The following is a 21,124-nucleotide window of genomic DNA, read 5'->3' as shown; positions in this document are numbered from 1 at the left end:
ATATAGGGCAGGCTATAATATATTGACTTGTGGTCTTTTTGTTAGATGTATTGGTGCCTCAGTGATGACACCTGGTCTTTGAGATAAGCTCAACCTGTGAAGAGGTAGTGGAGGTTAGAACAGGGAGGGCCTATATCATGATTTGCACCGCTGGCATTTATGTCTTGTTGAGAGCGTAAATATGTTCCCTTGAAAAAGCTCCCATAAACCCTGCCGGGTCACTGTGTCTCCATTAAGGAAATGAAAACGGCGGTATCAGTGAACCTTGTCCCCTTGTGATGATCTCATGAAGGGATTGGGGAGTTATTAGCCAGGCAGTATATTATCATGGGCCTTTATAGTAATTCCTACATTGCTCTATTCCTCTGCCCAGAACTTACTGCTCTCAGGGAAGGCCGACAAGGATCCAAAAAGAGCTCCTGAAACCTGAACTGTCTGCAGAGAACCAATGGGTTTCAGCACTGCTGTGCCCCAAGCATAGAGTATAGGATTTATAATGTGACAGCACTTAGTTCTCAAGCCAAACAATGTGGATAATATTTTATCCTTCTCAACTTGTGTGGATAGTACTTGGCCTGCTTGGTCCCTTACGTAAAAAAAACATGTGAACGCATGAATAGAGAAGAAAACGTTGTACATGCGTTTTTCGCGTTGTTTGTAACTTTAAAAAAAACATATTTTGTATATAATGTTGCTGCTACCATCGCTTCAGGACATCAGAACAGCGATTACTCACCTCGAACTTGACAAAGATTTTTTCTTTAGTGAGTCCGAAGCGAAGGATATACTGCTTTCTCGGGAACGGGCCCAAATCCCCATCATTTGCATGAAGAAAAGATGGAGGTCGGACTGCCTTCTGAGAATTCGTAGGCGAATGAGTAAACCCCCTCTACTATCAGCCCTATTAGCCAACGTGCAATCATTGGATAACAAAACGAATGAGCTCTGATCAAGGATATCCTACCAATGGGACATTAAATACTGTAATATCTTATGTTTCACCGAGTCGTGGCTGAACGACAACATGAATAACATACAGTTGGCTGGGTTTTCGGTCCATCTGCAAGATAGAACAGCTGCCTCCGGTAAGACAAGGGGTGGCTGTCTATGTCTATTTGTAAATAACAGCTGGTTCACAAAATATAATATTAAGGAAGTCTCAAAGTTTTGCTCGCCTGAGTATCTCATGATAAGCTGTAGATCGCACTATTTACCAAGAGTTTTATTCTATATTTTTTTGTAGCTGACAATTTACCACCACAAACCGATGCTGGCACTAAGACGGCACTCAACAAGCTTTATAGGGCCATAAGCAAACAGGAAAATGCTCATCCAGAGATGGCGCTCCTAATGGCCGTGGACTTTAATGCAGGGAAACTTAAATCCATTTGACCTCATTTCTACCAGCATGTTAAATGTGCAACCAGAGGAAAAACAACTCTAGACCACCTTTACTCCACACACAGAAATGTGTACAAAGCTCTCCCACACCCTATATTTGGCAAATCTGACCATAACTCTATCATCCCGATACCTGCTTACAAGCAAAAACTAAAGCAGGAAGTACGAGTGACTCGTACAGGACTGTTTTGCTAGCACTGACTGGATTATGTTCCGGGATTCTTCCAATGGCATAGAGGAGTACACCACATCAGTCACTGACTTCATCAATAAGTGCATCAATGATGTCGTCCCCACAGTGACTGTACGTACATTCCCCAACCAGAAGCCATGGATTACAGGCAACATTCACATTGAGCTAAACGGTAGAGCTGCTGCTTTCAGTGAGATGTACTTTAACCTGGATGCTTATAATAAATCCCGCTATTCCTTCTGACGAACCATCAAACAGGCAAATCGTCAATAAAGGACGAAGATTGAATCGTACTACACCGCCTCCGAAGCTCGCCAGATGTGGCAGGGCTTGCAAATTATTACGGACTACAAAAGGAAGCACAGCCGCGAGCTGCCCAGTGACATGAGCCTACCAGACAATCTAAATAACTTCTATGCTGCGTTATCACTCTCTCCGTAACCGATGTGAGTAAGACCTTTAAACAGGTCAACATTCACAAAGCCGCATGGCCAGATGGATTACCAGGACGTGTACTCCGAGCATGCACTGACCAGCTGGCAAGTGTTTTGAAGGACATTTTCAACCTGTCCCTGACCGAGTCTGCAATATCAACATGTTTCAAGCAGACCACCATAGTCCCTGTGCACAAGAACACCAAGGTAACCGGCCTAAATGACCGACCCGTAGCACTCACATCTGTAGATATGAAGTACTTTGAAAGGCTGTTCATGGTTCATATCAACACCATTATCCCAGAAAACCCAGACCCACTCCAATTTGCACACCGCCCCAACAGACCCACAGATGATGCAATCTCTATTGCACTCCACACTGCCTTTTCCAACCTGGACAAAAGGAACACCAATGTGAGAATGCTATTCATTGACTACAGCTCAGCGTTCAACACCATAGTGCCTTCAAAGCTCATCACTAAGCTAAGGACCCTAGGACTAAACACCTCCCTCTGCAACTTCCTAACAGACCGCCACCCAGGTGGTAAGGGTAGGTAACAACACATCTGCCAGGGTCCCCTCAGGTGTGCGTGCTCAGTCTCCTGTTATATTCCCTGTTCACCCGTGACTGCATGGCCAAGCACGATTCCAACACCATCATTAAGTTTGCCGGCGACACAACAGTGGTAGGCCTGATCACTGACAACGATGAGAAAAAAAATAATAATGTGGTTTCATGTGCCTGGTTCCTCTCTAGGTTTCTTCCTAGGTTTTGGCTTTTCTAGGGAGTTTTTCCTAGCCACCGTGCTTCTACACCTGCATTGCTTGCTGTTTGGGGTTTTAGGCTGGGTTTCTGTACAGCACTTTGAGATATCAGCTGATGTACGAAGGGCTATATAAATAAATTTGATTTGATTTGATGTGAAATCATGTGGTTTTCCGGCAAGGGGAGGCTCATTTAGCTTAACCAGTGTTTGTAAAGTAGTCCATGTAATGTATTGCTTTTCTCTTGCTCATGGGTTACAGTTGTTGATCACCTTATAAGTAATCCAAAATATCTAGATGCCTTATAATCTATTAGTGTGGAAGACACATGTTGAGTCAATGAAAATATTTTAAATTGATAGAAGAGGGCACGATTTCAGGTAAATGAGTATTGAATTCTCTGATAAGTCTTCTACAGAAAAATACAGTGTTGTCCATCACAGACTGCTGAATAGATTCTCCAAATGAATAGATTTGTTTTCTGAAAATAGATCCAGTCATTAGGCAGCTATAACACACAGTAAAAGGGTGCTGTGAAAACTGAGAGGAGATAGGAGTAGTCTATGATCGAAATATGGGGTATGCTGCACAACTAATATGTTATGAAGGTGTTATAAATAGGGGTGTTAAGGCGTGTGTAAAGGTGAAGGCTAAATGTAATCGACTCAACAAGTTAGCAACAATTTCAATGGAGACTGAATTAGTTAATGCATGTATAGCTCTTCAAAGTCAGTTCAAAGTAAGATCTTAAGTGGGTGTGCTGTGAACTGACCGAGTGAAGGAGACTTAATTAGTCCGGGTCGGGTCCTGCAGGGCTCATGTGATTTTGTTGTGTGACAGAAGCAGGGTGGGGGGGAACAGCTTTCCACACAAGCTCATTAGGTCATGGTGTTTACGGTCTGTGGAGCAGCGGCACCATGTCTACCACCCTCCAGCCATCACCACTCAGTCTCCCCTACCATGTCTACCACCCTCCAAACATCACCACTCAGTCTCCTCTACCATGTCTACCACCCTCCAAACATCACCACTCAGTCCCCTCTACCATGTCTACCACCCTACAAACATCACCACTCAGTCTTCTTTACCATGTCTACCACCCTCCAGCCATCACCACTCAGTCTCCCCTACCATGTCTACCACCCTCCAGCCATCAACTCAGTCTCCTCTCACTCAGTCCTCCAGCCTTCGCCACTCAGTCCCCTCTACCATGTCTACTGCCCTCCAGCCATCACCACTCAGTCTCCTCTACCATGTCTACCACCCTCCAGCCATCACCACTCAGGCTCCTCTACCATGTCTACCACCCTCCAGCCCTCACCACTCAGTCTCCTCTCACTCAGTCCTCCAGCCATCACCACTCAGTCTCCTCTACCATGTCTACCACCCTCCAGCCATCACCACTCAGTCTCCTCTGCCATATCTCCCTCCCTCCAGCCATCATCGCTCAGTCTCCTCTCACTCAGTTCTCCAGCAATCACCACTCAGTCTCCTCTACCATATCTACCTCCCTCCTGCCATCATCGCTCAGTCTCCTCTACCATATCTCCCTCCCTCCAGCCCTCACCACTCAGTCTCCTCTCACTCAGTTCTCCAGCAATCACCACTCAGTCCCCTCTACCATGTCTACCACCCTCCAGCCATCACCACTCAGTCTACTCTACCATGTCTACCACCCTCCAGCCATCCCCACTCAGTCTTCTCTACCATGTCTGCCACCCTCCAGCCATCACCACTCAGTCTTCTCTACCATGTCTACCACCCTCCAGCCATCACCACTCAGTCTCCTCTACCATATCTCCCTCCGTCCAGCCATCACCACTCAGTCTCCTCTACCATGTCTACCACCCTCCAGCCATCACCACTCAGTCTCCTCAACCATGTCTACCACCCTCCAGCCATCACCACTCAGTCTCCTCTACCATGTCTACCACCCTCCAGCCATCACCACTCAGTCTCCTCAACCATGTCTACCACCCTTCAACCATCACCACTCAGTCTCCTCTACCATGTCTACCACCCTCCAGCCATCACCACTCAGTCTCCTCTACCATATCTCCCTCCCTCCAGCCATCATCGCTCAGTCTCCTCTACCATGTCTACCTCCCTCCAGCCCTCACCACTCAGTCTCCTCTCACTCAGTCCTCCAGCCATCACCACTCAGTCCCCTCTACCATGTCTACCACCCTCCAGCCATCACCACTCAGTCCCCTCTACCATGTCTACCACCCTCCAAACATCACCACTCAGTCTCCTCTACCATGTCTACCACCCTCCAAACATCACCACTCAGTCCCCTCTACCATGTCTACCACCCTCCAAACATCACCACTCAGTCTTCTTTACCATGTCTACCACCCTCCAGCCATCACCACTCAGTCTCCTCTACCATGTCTCCCTCCCTCCAGCCATCACCACTCAGTCTCCTCTACCATGTCTACCACCCTTCAGCCATCACCACTCAGTCTCCTCTACCATGTCTCCCTCCCTCCAGCCATCACCACTCAGTCTCCTCTACCATGTCTACCTCCCTCCAGTCCTCACCACTCAGTCTCCTCTCACTCAGTCCTCCAGCCATCGCCACTCAGTCTACTCTACCATGTCTACCGCCCTCCAGCCATCACCACTCAGTCTCCTCTACCATGACTACAGCCCTCCAGCCCTCCAGCCATCACCACTCAGTCCCCTCTACCATGTCTACCACCCTTCAGCCATCACCACTCAGTTTCCTCTCACTCAGTCCTCTCTGTCACTGATGCATCAGATGCAACTGATACTACTGATGTTCTCCTTCAATTTCCTGCATCTTATCACAGTGTGTCCGCTGTTGCTTTGTACCATTACCAGTTAGAATTTACACTGAAAGTGCCACATTTTTACTTTCAATAAGCATGATAAGTATATGCATATTTAGCTTTATTATAGGTTATAGGTGCTCTTTACTCATTCCCTTCCCTGTAAGTGGTCTCTTTGAGTCTAGCTTGTAGGCTACTTAGCCTCCGTATATTTTCTAATGCTTGTGTAGGCTGTGTTGCTGGTTTGTTTAGCTTTGGCTTTAGGTCTTAGCTACAGGCTGTATTGTGGTCATGTGCAAGGTCCAGTTACTCGGCGTATGACACGTGTTCCAGTGGGCTGGTCATTAACACTAAGCCATGGATTTTTACACTGCTGTTTTTTGCATCGCTTACCAGAGAGACACAATGGCAGATTCCAGGAGTAAGGCCTGTGACTGGTAGACCACATCTCCACTTTAACAAAAAGTGTAATTTGATTAATTCTGCTCTGTTTCAATCCAAAAGCTGTGCTGGCTAAATCAAATAAAGGGGATTAACTCTTCCACCGGATAAAGCAGATCAAACTGGTAAACACAATCACTGACTGATGCATAGGACCTTCAGGGGTGGAGCCTGATATAGAGGTAAAGAGGCATTATCACTGAAAGAAAAGGAATGGAAGAAAATATTTGGGGTTTTATGTTGAGGGTGTTTAATTGTAAAGGAACAATGGAAACTGTAGCATTTCCTATTTTACACAACACTGAAAATGATTTACACACACAACACAGTTCCATTATAGAAACCTACCTAGATAATCGTACTGCTACCTTTTCCCCATCCTGAGGCGTAGCCTTTCTTTGCCACTACTAAACTCGGATGCTGTACTTCCTGAAAACATTAGCAGCCATAATGCAAGTGATAGTGTTAATGAAAGTTAGTCAGACAGCATTTCTGTCGAGTGAATCGTTAGCATGTCTCTTGATCCCTGAAGTGATGTTCCCCCCAGGGCGAGGGGAGAGAGGGCAGAGGGGCGGCCATACTCAGTCTGTCGGATGGGATCCAGAGATCCAAGCTGGCTCAGTGAGAGCAGAGGTGGGGAGGCAGCTGGACAAAATTCATTCCCAGAGTGAGTGTTTTGCTGAGGAGGTAGGCCGACCTTTCAGCTGTCTGATAGGTCAACCCTCGGTAGTGTGCCTGGACATCCGTGGCTAAACGCCAGCCCAGCCCTGGTAACGCTCACAGTAAAGCCCATATGAGCAGCAGCCAGCTCTGATCAATGGAACTGCCTGGCAAGTTATAGTACTGTAGGTGACCTACACCTCAGACAGAACTCGGTCTCACCAGGAGAGATGACGACACAGGAACTGTACAGAGTCAGACTGTCCTGTACTAGAACCATGGAAGTACCTACAAGGGCCACCAACACTGTAGGCAGGGCTGCTCAATCTTACTTTTGACGAGCTACATGGCCTGTTTTATAGGCATTGGGCAACTAAGCAACAATGTCTTCTCTGCTTGGTCAGCACAGCACAGCTGTAGTGGTAGAGAACAGAACAGTACAGCACATGTACTGTACTGTACTGTTACCTCCCACCTTCTCTAAGATACGCTCTGCTCTTTGGTTAAAAGACTCTCTCCCGTTATTCCCCCAGGTGCCCACGGAGTGAGAGAGGAGCCCCGGTTTTTGACGGCGCGAGCTGGAGAGAGCGTGATCCTGGGATGTGACGTGTCCCCTCCCCTGGACGGCCAGCAGCCCCCCTACGTGGTGGAGTGGTTCAAGTTCGGAGTGCCCATCCCCTTCTTCATCAGCTTCCGCTTCCACCCTCCTCATGTCGACCCAGAGTACACCGGTAAGAGCCTTCCACTCTCCCCATGTTGACCCATAGTACACCGGTAAGAGCCAAGCCTTCCACCCTCCTCATGTCGACCCAGAGTACACCGGTAAGAGCCTTCCACTCTCCCCATGTTGACCCATAGTACACCGGTAAGAGCCAAGCCTTCCAAACTCCTCATGCCAGAGTAGCCTGCTGCCTAACACACGCACACACACAAACACACACACATACTTTTTAAGATCTGCCTGGCTAGCTATTTCCATTAATCCCCATTTCCCATTTCTCACCAAATAAATAATTAATCTGGGTGGAACAGAGACTAAATGTACTGTCATTGCCTGGCTAGACTGGCTAGTCCTGCAAGGCAGTCAATGTACTGTGTTCAGCCTACATTTCTGTGTCTTGATGTACTGTATTTAACCTATATTTCTGGGTCTAAATGCATACATGATGGAGATGAGAGGTTTCGGATTGCCTTTTACAGTAGCAGAGCTCGTATGTGGGGGTAAGCTAGCATCTCATGACTCTGTGTCTGTGAGCTTTACATCGGCATAGTTGAAGACTGCAGTCTATTTTCTAATTCCACTATGACCTTATCTTTTACAAGGGATCTTTTACAATCTTAGATGCTGTTAAATAATGATGTTATGGTACAAATTGTATATAGGTTGTATTTATGTTAAAGTGGATTGGGGGTGGCAAACCTCTCTCTTGCAAGGAAAATACAGACTATTTTTTATTATTTATTTAACCAGGCAAGTCAGTTAAGAACAAATTCTTATTTTCAATGACGGCCTAGGAACAGTGGGTTAACTGCCTGTTCAGGGGCAGAACGACAGATTTGTACCTTGTCAGCTCGGGAGTTTGACCTTGCAACCTTCGGTTACTAGTCCAACGCTCTAACCACTAGGCTACCCTGCCGCCCCACTTTTACTTTTCGACTGAGTATTACGCTTCGGCAAGTGTCTTATTCAGTGCAAGAAAGAAATGGAGTGCTCCTCCTCTAGTGTGTTAGCCAGTTGCCCAAGGTGATATGCAAATCTAACATTTAAAATCAGCTATTTTTGCACCAACTCAAGCAAAGAAACAATCAATAATTCAGATACTGTATGATATTTAGTTTTTTGGGGGCTAGGCTGGTCTTACATCTCCCAAACCCAATTCCCAGTCTCTCCTCCAATCAGAGCCAGTGAAAAGCCTGCAGAGGGATTATGGACTTTAAAGGACTGAAAGTTTAGCTGCATGGCTCTCTTTAGCTCTATTCTCCTCTGCTCTCTCTATAGCTATTGCAGCAGTGCAATGGATCGAAGCCCATGTGTGATATGAACAAACCCAGAGGGCCATATTCGCTGTAGGCAGCAGTAGTGTTAGATTACAGTATGTGTGAATGCCCTGGAAGGGCTGGTCTTGATGTGGATACAGTATTGTTAACTCTGTTTACAGCACAACTCTCACTCGGTGACAGATTGAACCTGAGGTCGATCCCTACCCTTCACGCCACTACTCACACCACTCAGCACTTCATCACCCAGGCAAAAATAGACCTGACTTTTAAAGCCTTGCCTTATTACTGCAAGACTGCAGTCTCCCCCTTCCCTCTACCTTCTTCCCTTTGCCTTATCGATTTCCTGCTCAACAAAAACCCACCATTTTCTTCCCCAGGTATGGCAGCCGTCCCGGGGAGAGGCTATCTATTGCATCTATATGCAGCGCTGCTGGAAGACCAATCCAACCCGCCCTCGACACCAATATGTTTACCTGACATTCAAAATGAACAAACAAGCAACAGTACTTACAGGACATACATTGCATTCGGAAAGTATTCAGGCCTCTTCACTTTTTCCACATTTTGTTACGTTACAGTCTCATTCTAAAATGGATTAAATATTAAATAAAAAGAATATCTGCAATCTACACACAATAACCCATAATGACAAAGTGAAAATGTTTGCAAATTTATAAAAACTTAAAAACAGAAATACCATTCTTAAATGGAAGAAGTTTGGAACCACCTAGACTCTTCCTAGATTTGGCCGCCCGGCCAAACTGAGCAATCAGGGGAGAAGGGCCTCAGTCAGGGAGGTGACCAAGAACCCGAGGGTCACTCTGACAGAGCTCCACAGTTCCTCTGTGGAGATAGGAAAACCTTCCAGAAGGACAACCATCTCTGCAGCACTCCACCAATCAGGCTTTTATGGTAGAGTGGCCAGATGGAAGCCACTCCTTAGTAAAAAGCACATGACAGCCCGCTTGGAGTTTGGTAAAAGTCTCACAGACTATGAGAAACAAGATTATCTGGTCTGATGAAACCAAGATTGAACTCTTTGTCTTGAATACCAAGCGTCACGTCTGGAGGAAAACTAGCAACATCCCGACAGTGAAGCATGTTAATGGCAGCATACTGCTGTGGGGATGTCTTTCAGCGGCAGGAACAGGAAGACTAGTCAGGATCGAGGGAAATATGAACAGAGCAGTACAGAGATCCTTGATGAAAATCTGCTCCAGAGCACTCAGGACCTCAGACTGGGGCGAAGGTTCACCTTCCAACAGGACAATGTCCCTAAGCGCAGCCAAGACAAATCAGGCGTGTCTTTGGGACAAGTCTCTGAATGTCCTTGAGTGGCCCAGCCAGTGCCCGGACTTGAATCCGATCCAACATCTCTGGAGAGACCTGAAATTAGCTGTGCAGCAACGCTCCCCATCCAACCTGACAGAGCTTAAGAGGATCTGCAGAGAAGAATGAAAGAAACTCCCCAAATACAGGTGTGCCAATCTTTTAGCGTCACCCCCATAAAGACTCGAGGCTGTAATCATTGCCAAAAGTGCTTCAAAAAGTACTGAGTTAAATAAAGGGTCTGAATACTTATGTAAATGTGATATTATTATTATTATTTTTTATAAATATGCACATTTTTCTAAAAACCTGTTTTTGCTTTGTCGTTATGTGGTATTGTGGGAGATTGATGAGGGAAAAAACTATTTAATTGATTTTAGAATAAGGCTGTAACCTAACAAATAGTGGGAAAAGTCATTGGGTTTGAATACTTTACGAAGGCACTGTATATACAACTCAAAGTTTGGAAAAGGATCTTTGTACCAGGGCACGGTTCTAACAGAGGTTTGAGTGTTTTAGTCTGTTCATCCGGCTTGACTGTCAGGGCTGTAGCAGAAGCCGTGTTGGTGCAGTGGGTTGGAAGCTGTGAGACAGATTTCAACATGCCTGGTTTCCTCAACTTCGCTCATTCTCTGTGACATGACTTCCTACTTTTAGATTTCCTCTTTATCTCCTGAGCTTTCAAAGAAAAGACAGTCTTTTTCACTATTTGACATGGAGTGCTTTCCTATTCCAAGCCCTGTGCTTCATCAGGTAGGGGGGGGGGGGAGAGAGAGAGGATATATATATATATATATTGCCCTCCAGGTAATGTTATCCATTAATCCTAATACTGGATAGGTTAGGGGTTATCTAACAGCACCATCTCAGGCCACAGAGACCCGTTTTCCTTCTGCTGTGTGATGTCTGTGTCAGCAGTATGTCAGTATGTTGGTGTGGGTTCTGCGTGTGATACTGTAGTGTCATTAATGAATTGAATAGTCAGTGGAATAATGAAAGAGCTGTGTAAGCTTCATCCATGTTTAGATATGTGCATCATACTGATTGGTGTCCATGTTCATGGTGCTCTTTGGGTGCACTGCTGGCCATATTGGGTGTACCGTTTGGATCTACTCAAATTTGATGGTCCTGACTCCTGACTCCTGACCCTCCCTGTGTTCTTCTCTCCCACCCCAGGTAGAGCCAGCCTGCATGGGAAGGCGTCTCTTCAGATTGACCCAGTGCGCTCAGAGGACCAGGGCTGGTACGAGTGTAGGGTTCTGATGCTGGAGCAGCAATACAACACCTTCCACAATGGCAGCTGGGTGCAGCTCACAGTCAATGGTGAGTCACTGCATCCCAAATGGCAGCCTATTCCCTATATAGTGCACTACTTTTGACCAGGGCTCATATGGCTCTGGTCAAAAGTAGTGCACTATATAGGGAATAGGGTGCCTTTTGTTTCACGTCACTGTCACTTTACTGTCAGCAACAACAGATTGGAGTGTGGTAGGTGTGGTTTGGAATTGGGACCCAATATGGGGAATGTGTTTCTACAGTGTAATCTCGTTAGATGTGTGTGCTCGAGTGATTCGTGACAATGTTCACCTCATAGGTTGCGTACATTCCATGCCTCAACAGTTTTCATTGGTCAGCCTCAGATAGCTATACTGTAGCTAACTACATTCAGAAGTTTTTGTCAGAACATTTCTTCTCTCTTATTCGCCATTCGATGACTTGTCTGTCTGAGATTTCAGATTTGCTGTGTGCGCGCTGATTTGTTTTATCACTTGGGCGATGTTTGGCTTTTTAGTGATTCTATGTTACATTTACATTACATTTAAGTCATTTAGCAGACGCTCTTATCCAGAGCGACTTACAAATTGGTGAATTCACCTTCTGACATCCAGTGGAACAGCCACTTTACAATAGTGCATCTAAATCATTAAGGGGGGGGGGTGAGAAGGATTACTTATCCTATCCTAGGTATTCCTTGAAGAGGTGGGGTTTCAGGTGTCTCCGGAAGGTGGTGATTGACTCCGCTGTCCTGGCGTCGTGAGGGAGTTTGTTCCACCATTGGGGGGCCAGAGCAGCGAACAGTTTTGACTGGGCTGAGCGGGAACTGTACTTCCTCAGTGGTAGGGAGGCGAGCAGGCCAGAGGTGGATGAACGCAGTGCCCTTGCTTGGGTGTAGGGCCTGATCAGAGCCTGGAGGTACTGCGGTGCCGTTCCCCTCACAGCTCCGTAGGCATGTGGTACTGTAAAATAATTTGTCCCCCAAAACAATTGTTTTCATGATTTATGGCCTTTTCTTTGTAGTCACTTTGGCTATGTTTATTCTGAGATGCTAAAGCTCTGATGAGTGACAATCAGGGTTGGGGAGTAACAGATTACATGTAATCCATAACATGTAAGGGATTACAAGAAAACAGCAACTGTAATTAGTTATGTTAACTGCAAAAATATTGTAATCAAATTACAGATACTTTTGAAAAACTACGTGATTACGTTGAGGATGACTTTTATTCAGTAAGAATGTTTGCGGAAAAAAATGTTTACTCTTCTCTGTTCTCTCAATGACATTCAAAATAGCATTAAAAAAATACGCAAATTTAAGTTTTATCACCTGAGGGAGTCTGACCACAAGTCAGAGACCACTATGATGACACACCAAATGTGTTGGATCGCTGGAAAAGAGCAGGAATAGGCTTTTGTAGGCTACAGTCCAAGCTATGTCTTCCAATGGTGTGACTGCTGTCGACATCCAAACATTATCCAACTTGAATAAACACTTGGAGGTAAGGATGACAGCAGTGTTGTAGTCTACGGCGATACAGATATCACTTATTATTGATATCTACATGGCGCATTGATGTGAATCACACTTCTGCTCTCTCATTTAGCGATTTGCGGCTTACAGATTGTGGTTGTTGTGGATGGCTCTTCGGAAATCTAAATGTGTATTTGAACCCAATAATAGTTTAATTCAAGAAGTGCAAGAACTTTTGGACAGGTAACTAGTAACTGTAACGGATTACATTTAGAAAGTAACCTACCCAACCCATGTGGCAATTAGAACAGCTGTTTTCAGGAACATGGCACAGACAGACACATTTCAGATTGCCTTGGGGATAAAGGGATGAGAGACTAGTAAGAAGGGGAATTGATTGTGGCCTGCTTAACACAGTTCCGGCAGGAAATGTCTGGAATAGTCTGTGAGCAGTCAAACTGATGACCAGGCGGGGAAAAAATCTGCACGTTTGCACTTCCCAGGAAGGCCCCAACGGGTTAGCGGCTAGCTGCTTCTAGCTATGTAATGTGTTCCAGTACATTGTTCAAGACCAGAACCATGTATTTACAGAGCTGGGCTAACTTTTAGAAGGTTGAAAATGGTTTTAATTCTAGACATTCAGTTACATAGCATTATTTAGATATTATCTATGTCTTGTTAATGGGGCACTAACATGGCTGTCATAGAATGTTGAAGTATCATGCAGAACCCTCTATGTATGGTTCTGTTCAAGACCTAGAGTCAATTTACAATGATGCCCACGATCTTTACTATTTTATCTTCTGAAAACCAAATCGGTTTTATATTCATATTTTCTGATGGGTTCTGATTTTATTCATTTTGTCAGATGTTATAATAGACAATAAAAAAATACTTGTCTTGGAGAAATGTAATATAATTTAATTGCACATTGCCGTATTCAATTTGGTTTGCAGGGCCGCAGATGCTAAAGTGTAGCTGCAGCATATCTGTTCATTCCAATTATTTTGGTCTTTCTGCTGGTGTTATTCAGATACAATACTTCTCTTATTTGGCCGTCCTCCAGCTGGATAGCGGTGGGTAGTTATTTCTCCATACAATGCAGGCATTTGAAAATAATGGGTTCAACTAAATGCAGTCGTCTCGTTAGAGTCATGTTATAACATTAAACAGTGTTTTTTCCCTCCAGATAGACACCTCACAAGGACTGAAGATATTATTAGTGTGACAGTTTTGCAGTTTATACCGTCAGATTCACACACTCAAAAAGTATTTTTGGTTTGAACTTATGCTCACTGTCTGTGTGAGGCTCATGCATATTCTCATCAGGAACCTTCTAATCTGTAACTGATTTTAGATGCATATACAGTTTACTTGACATTGGATGAGGTTCACTGTAAACCTGATGGTCATTATGAAACTGAAAAGGTAGATTAAGAACAGGGAGACTACCAATGTGTCTATGTGTGCAAGCATGCATCTACACACTTTATATTTGTGTGTGAGAACATTTGCATGTGTGTTACACCATACACCATACCCAAACCGGCCGCGTGTGTGCGCGATCACGACACGCCGGTTGAAATATTAAAACAAACTCTGAACAAATTATGGTAATTTAGGGACATGTCGAAAAGCATTAAACATTTATGGCAATTTAGCTAGCTAGCTTGCAGCTGCTAACTAATTTGTCCTGTTTAGCTAGCTTGCTGTAGCTTGCAAATTTGTCCTGGGATATAAACATTGAGTTGTTATTTTACCTGAAATGCAGAAGGTCCTCTACTCCGACAATTAATCCACACATAATACGGTGAACTTTATTTTTTTATTTCACCTTTATTTAACCAGGTAGGCTAGTTGAGAACAAGTTCTCATTTGCAACTGCGACCTGGCCAAGATAAAGCATAGCAGTGTGAACAGACAACACAGAGTTACACATGGAGTAAACAATTAACAAGTCAATAACACAGTAGAAAAAAAGGGGAGTCTATATACATTGTGTGCAAAAGGCATGAGGAGGTAGGCGAATAATTACAATTTTGCAGATTAGCACTGGAGTGATAAATGATCAGATGGTCATGTACAGGTAGAGATACTGGTGTGCAAAAGAGCAGAAAAGTAAATAAATAAAAACAGTGTGGGGATGAGGTAGGTGAAAATGGGTGGGCTATTTACCAATAGACTATGTACAGCTGCAGCGATCAGTTAGTTGCTCAGATAGCACATGTTTGAAGTTGGTGAGGGAGATAAAAGTCTCCAACTTCAGGGATTTTTGCAATTCGTTCCAGTCACAGGCAGCAGAGTACTGGAACGAAAGGCGGCCAAATGAGGTGTTGGCTTTAGGGATGATCAGTGAGATACACCTGCTGGAGCGCGTGCTACGGATGGGTGTTGCCATCGTGACCAGTGAACTGAGATAAGGCGGAGCTTTACCTAGCATGGACTTGTAGATGACCTGGAGCCAGTGGGTCTGGCGACGAATATGTAGCGAGGGCCAGCCGACTAGAGCATACAAGTCGCAGTGGTGGGTGGTATAAGGTGCTTTAGTGACAAAACGGATGGCACTGTGATAAACTGCATTCAGTTTGCTGTGTAGAGTGTTGGAGGCAATTTTGTAGATGACATCGCCGAAGTCGAGGATCGGTAGGATAGTCAGTTTTACTAGGGTCAGTTTGGCGGCGTGAGTGAAGGAGGCTTTGTTGCGGAATAGAAAGCCGACTCTTGATTTGATTTTCGATTGGAGATGTTTGATATGAGTCTGGAAGGAGAGTTTACAGTCTAGCCAGACACCTAGGTACTTATAGGTGTCCACATATTCAAGGTCGGAACCATCCAGGGTGGTGATGCTCGTCGGGCATGCGGGTGTAGGCAGTGATCGGTTGAAAAGCATGCATTTGGTTTTACTAGCGTTTAAGAGCAGTTGGAGGCCACGGAAGGAGTGTTGTATGGCATTGAAGCTCGTTTGGAGGTTAGATAGCACAGTGTCCAAGGACGGGCCGGAAGTATATAGAATGGTGTCGTCTGCGTAGAGGTGGATCAGGGAATCGCCCGCAGCAAGAGCAACATCATTGATATATACAGAGAAAAGAGTCGGCCCGAGAATTGAACCCTGTGGCACCCCCATAGAGACTGCCAGAGGACCGGACAGCATGTCCTCCGATTTGACACACTGAACTCTGTCTGCAAAGTAATTGGTGAACCAGGCAAGGCAGTCATCCGAAAAACCGAGGCTACTGAGTCTGCCGATAAGAATATGGTGATTGACAGAGTCGAAAGCCTTGGCAAGGTCGATGAAGACGGCTGCACAGTACTGTCTTTTATCGATGGCGGTTATGATATCGTTTAGTACCTTGAGCGTGGCTGAGGTGCACCCGTGACCGGCTCGGAAACCAGATTGCACAGCGGAGAAGGTACGGTGGGATTCGAGATGGTCAGTGACCTGTTTGTTGACTTGGCTTTCGAAGACCTTAGATAGGCAGGGCAGGATGGATATAGGTCTGTAACAGTTTGGGTCCAGGGTGTCTCCCCCTTTGAAGAGGGGGATGACTGCGGCAGCTTTCCAATCCTTGGGGATCTCAGACGATATGAAAGAGAGGTTGAACAGGCTGGTAATAGGGGTTGCGACAATGGCGGCGGATAGTTTCAGAAATAGAGGGTCCAGATTGTCAAGCCCAGCTGATTTGTATGGGTCCAGGTTTTGCAGCTCTTTCAGAACATCTGCTATCTGGATTTGGGTAAAGGAGAACCTGGAAGGGCTTGGGCGAGAAGCTGCGGTGGGGGCGGAGCTGTTGGCCGAGGTTGGAGTAGCCAGGCGGAAGGCATGGCCAGCCGTTGAGAAATGCTTGTTGAAGTTTTCGATAATCATGGATTAATCGGTGGTGACCGTGTTACCTAGCCTCAGTGCAGTGGGCAGCTGGGAGGAGGTGCTCTTGTTCTCCATGGACTTCACAGTGTCCCAGAACTTTTTGGAGTTGGAGCTACAGGATGCAAACTTCTGCCTGAAGAAGTTGGCCTTAGCTTTCCTGACTGACTGCGTATATTGGTTCCTGACTTCCCTGAACAGTTGCATATCGCGGGGACTATTCTAGGCTATTGCAGTCCGCCACAGGATGTTTTTGTGCTGGTCGAGGGCAGTCAGGTCTGGAGTGAACCAAGGGCTGTATCTGTTCTTGGTTCTGCATTTTTTGAACGGAGCATGCTTATCTAAAATGGTGAGGAAGTTACTTTTAAAGAATGACCAGGCATCCTCAACTGACGGGATGAGGTCAATGTCCTTCCAGGATACCCGGGCCAGGACTGAATCGTTTCTAGTCATCTCTCCTCATTCCAGGGTTTTTCTTTCTTTGGACTTTATATGGCGATTGTCATCTAACTTTCATAGTTACCACGACGACCGCCCGAACTCAGTTCATCTTTCAATCACCCACATGGGTATAACCAATGAGGAGGTGGGAGAGGCAGGACTTGCACCACGATCATAGAACTGACTTCTATTTTAGTGCTTGACAACGCAGAAGCTCGTTGGCGCCCGCGAGCGGTGTGGGTGCAATAATTGAATAACATGTATGTTTGAAATTCATTTTACAAATCTCGTGCACACGACGTGAGTGATGTGGTCAGCATGTAAGGGTACATGTCTCAGTATTTCAACGGTTTAGTGTGCGCGCACTCATGCATGTGTGTATAGTGGTGGGTGTGTAATGGTGGGTGTGTAATGGTGTGTGTGTAATGGTGGGTGTGTAATGATGGATGTGTACTGGTGGGTGTGTAATGATGGGTGGGTAATGGTGGGTGTGCATTTGGCTGTGGCTAAAGGAGTTTCCTATCTACTGAGTTACACTCACGGTTGCCCTGCCAGGGAGTGTCACCTGCGTAGCGTCTAGGGGGGAGTTTGTGAACATCTGTGTGTGTTTGGTTTGAATGGCTTCCTGTGCAAGCGGGTACACTGCGTCTCTATGGCCGTCCTCATCAGTGTTCACGCTCAACTCACTCGCTTACTCATTCACTCGCCTATGCTCTCCCCCTCCCCTACTGCTATACCTTTACACAATCACTGAGTTGTCTGGATAATTTGTTTGATGTGTCATTATCCTTTGTTGGAACCAGTTTTTGGTGTTTGAGCTCAAATAAAACAAGTCTAAAATATTTTGTTTGTCCATACCTTGTTTACGGCAGTGTAATGGCAAAGGTGCAGAGCATAAGGGTAATGCCTTGTTTTCCCAATTGGGTCTGTTGGGGCTGAACCTGAAGCCAAGCTCCCATGTCTACTGACAGAGCCAGAGCAAAATGGCTGGCAGTGTTTGTGCTTATTTTGAGACATCTGTGAGTTGAATTGACATTCAGAGACCTCATCATGGCTGCATGTGCTCTCAAAGGGTCTCTGTTGGGAAGGCAGGTGCTCTCCTGGCCAGGCTTCATCACAGATACTAAAGGCAGCCTTTTCCTGTGGCCTGTGGAATCTACATATGATACACTCCCTGCTTTGAGTTCCTGTTTGCTGCCCTCTACTTCCTGCCAAACAGAAAGAGGATTCATGCCCACTCAGTGGCAGGTGTCAGATGGCAAGACCTTGTGCCCGAAAGACAGAGAGTTCACTGTGGTGCCTCCTCTCCTCTCCTCTCCTCTCCTCTCCTCTCCTCTCCTCTCCTCTCCTCTCCTCTCCTCTCCTCTCCTCTCCTCTCCTCTCCTCTCCTCTCCTCTCCTCTCCTCTCTTCTTAATTTAGTATCAGTTAGCAGTATGCTAATAAATCAGCAGCTTTTGGATAGTGTGAGAGAAACAGTGAGTGAGAGAAACATAAGTGAGAGAAACAGTGAGTGAGAGATTGTGCGTGTCAGCTCACAGCTGCAGTAACTTCAGAGACAAATAGTCTTAAGGGGATCTCTTGGTGCCTTGAGGGAAAATAGTTGTTGGGTTGCGGATGGAAAGTAGAGTACAGTAAACAGTAAAGGGCTAAATATATGCTGCAATTTGATAAAAATGCATGATGATCCTTTCGTGCTGTAAGTAGTAGTCCTCAGGGAAAAGATGCTCTCTCTCCCACTCTGGCTGGCTCTGTACTGTAAATGTTCATTTTCTCTGAAATCTGCTCATAAAGGGAAATCAAAGAATAACTGTGTAAAACTATGCAGTCTTCCAGGGAGCGGGAGAAAGAGAGATGGCGAGAATGAGGGAGAAATAGAGGAAGGCAGAGAATCAGAGTGAGGAGGGGAGAGAAGGAGAGATGTCGGGGAGCAGGAATGGAGCTCTAAGGAGGCCATCTGCTCGTGTAGAAAGGTCTACAGAGGGGAGTGGTGTGAATACAGAAGCAACTGAATCCAGGAATAAAGAAGATGTGAAAATGATGAAAGTTGGGCGAGAATGTGATGCTCGACTTGGCTTTTTGTAGAACATCTCCTAAATTCCCCACTTGGTGACACGTACTGATGTGTTGTAACTGATAATGGGCGGAAAGAATTCCCCTGTCACCCAATCCGCTCACAGTAAATGCCACCTCCTGTTTGCCACCTACTTAGTGTAAATTAATGTTAGGGCATCTAAACCACATTATAGATGTGAATCAAAGATGTAGACCTGTTCATAGAAAATAATCTACACCACATTCCACAATATGGTTACCCATAAAGCACACTTGCATTGTAAATCACTACAAAAACCAGAGCTGGTTGCTTAATGTGCTGAAATTAATATACTGTAGTAACATTACAGAATGACAATAACCAAATAAGTAATTGAGAGAATGCATACAACAGCTGTTAAAGAGATCGAACAGGATCTTAAGCACATTCGTAACATGTCATACGATCCAGCAGGACATAACATATCATACGATCCAGCAGGACGTAACATATCATATGATCCAGCAGTACATAACATATCATACGATCCAGCAGGATGTAACATGTCATACGATCCAGCAGGACATAACATATCATACGATCCAGCAGGACGTAACATATCATACGATCCAGCAGGACGTAACATATCATACGAAATTGAAAATGGAAATGGATGATGTTGTGCCCAATTCACAATTTTAGGGGATCCGTTTTGGCACGTGAGCGCTACTTTCAAAATTACTGGTTGAAAGTTCCTTAATGGTAGTCTCTGGTAGCCTCTATACAGGAGTACTGTGCAGTGAGGGGCCAAGATGGAGAGGCACATCTCTAGATATGCTAATTTGTGTGTTTGTTTACTCCACACCAGGTGTGTGTTCAATTAGAAGTGAAGACAAGACTCCCATCGGCTAGCCATGACCCACTTTGGTAGAGAGAGTGTGATCATCTCTTCAGCTAAATTCAGTTAAGTTTTATTGTCACATGCAGAACTACAGTGAAATACTTAACTTAAGAGCTCTACCCAACAGTGCAGTAATCAATGTCTCAAATAATATATGATAGAATATACACTATCGTTCAAATGTCCTCGTTTTTGAAAGAAAAGTAAAATATTTTGTCCATTAAAATAACATAAAATTGATCAGAAATACAGTGAAGACATTGTCAATGTTGTAAATAGCTATTGTAGCTGGAAATGGCAGATTTTTTATGGAATATCTACATAGGCGTACAGAGGCCCATTATCAGCAACCTTCACTCCTGTGTTCCAATGGCACTTTGTGTTAGCTAATCCAAATTTATCATTTTAAAAGGCTAATTGATCATTAGAAAACCCTTTTGCAATTATATTAGCACAGCTGAAAACTGTGGTGCCGATTAAAGAAGCAATAAAACTGGCCTTCTTTAGACTAGTTGAGTATCTGGAGCATCAGCATTAGTGGGTTCGATTACAGACTCAAAATGGCCAGAAACAAAGACCTTTCTTCTGAAACTCGTCAAATGTTTCGGGTAGCCTTCCACAAGCTTCCCACAATAAGTTGGGTGACTTTTGGCCCATTCCTCCTGACAGAGCTGGTGTAACTGAGTCAGGTTTGTAGGCCTCCTTGCTCGCACACACTTTTTCAGTTCTGCCCACACATTTTCTATGGGATTGAGGTCAGCTTTGTGATGGCCACTCCAATACATTGACTTTGCTGTCCTTCAGCCAATTTGCCACAACTTTGGAAGTATGCTTGGTGTCATTGTACATTTGGAAGACCCATTTGCGACCAAAATTTAACTGACTGATGTCTTGAGATGTTGCTTCAATATATCCACATAATTTCCCCTCATGATGCCATCTATTTTGTGAAGTGCACCAGTCCCTGCTGCAGCAAAGCACCCCCACAACATGATGCTGCCACCCCTGTGCTTCACGGTTGGGATATTGTTCTTCGGCTTGCAAGCCTCCCTCTTTTTCCTCCAAACATAACGATGGTCATTATGGCCAAACAGTTCTATTTTTGTTTCATCAGACCAG

At 45.1% G+C, this 21,124-nt stretch overlaps 1 protein-coding gene across 3 annotated transcripts in view; it reads left to right on the top strand.

Annotated features, from left to right (window-relative positions):
* The window catches only part of LOC135552967 (protein turtle homolog B-like), a 76,472-nt gene that overhangs the window by 16,887 nt on the left and 38,461 nt on the right, over positions 1 to 21,124 (top strand). For all 3 annotated transcript variants that reach the window (XM_064984940.1, XM_064984939.1, XM_064984941.1), the window contains exons 2-3: positions 7,223 to 7,420; positions 11,196 to 11,342. In XM_064984940.1, the coding sequence (XP_064841012.1) occupies positions 7,223 to 7,420; positions 11,196 to 11,342 (345 nt within the window). The remainder of the gene's footprint in view (positions 1 to 7,222; positions 7,421 to 11,195; positions 11,343 to 21,124) is intronic.

The sequence above is a fragment of the Oncorhynchus masou genome, chromosome 13 (assembly GCF_036934945.1).
Source record: "Oncorhynchus masou masou isolate Uvic2021 chromosome 13, UVic_Omas_1.1, whole genome shotgun sequence".
Taxonomy (NCBI): domain Eukaryota; kingdom Metazoa; phylum Chordata; class Actinopteri; order Salmoniformes; family Salmonidae; genus Oncorhynchus; species Oncorhynchus masou.
The sequence above is the reverse complement of the archived record's forward strand: the minus strand, read 5'-3'. Positions and strand labels throughout refer to the sequence as shown.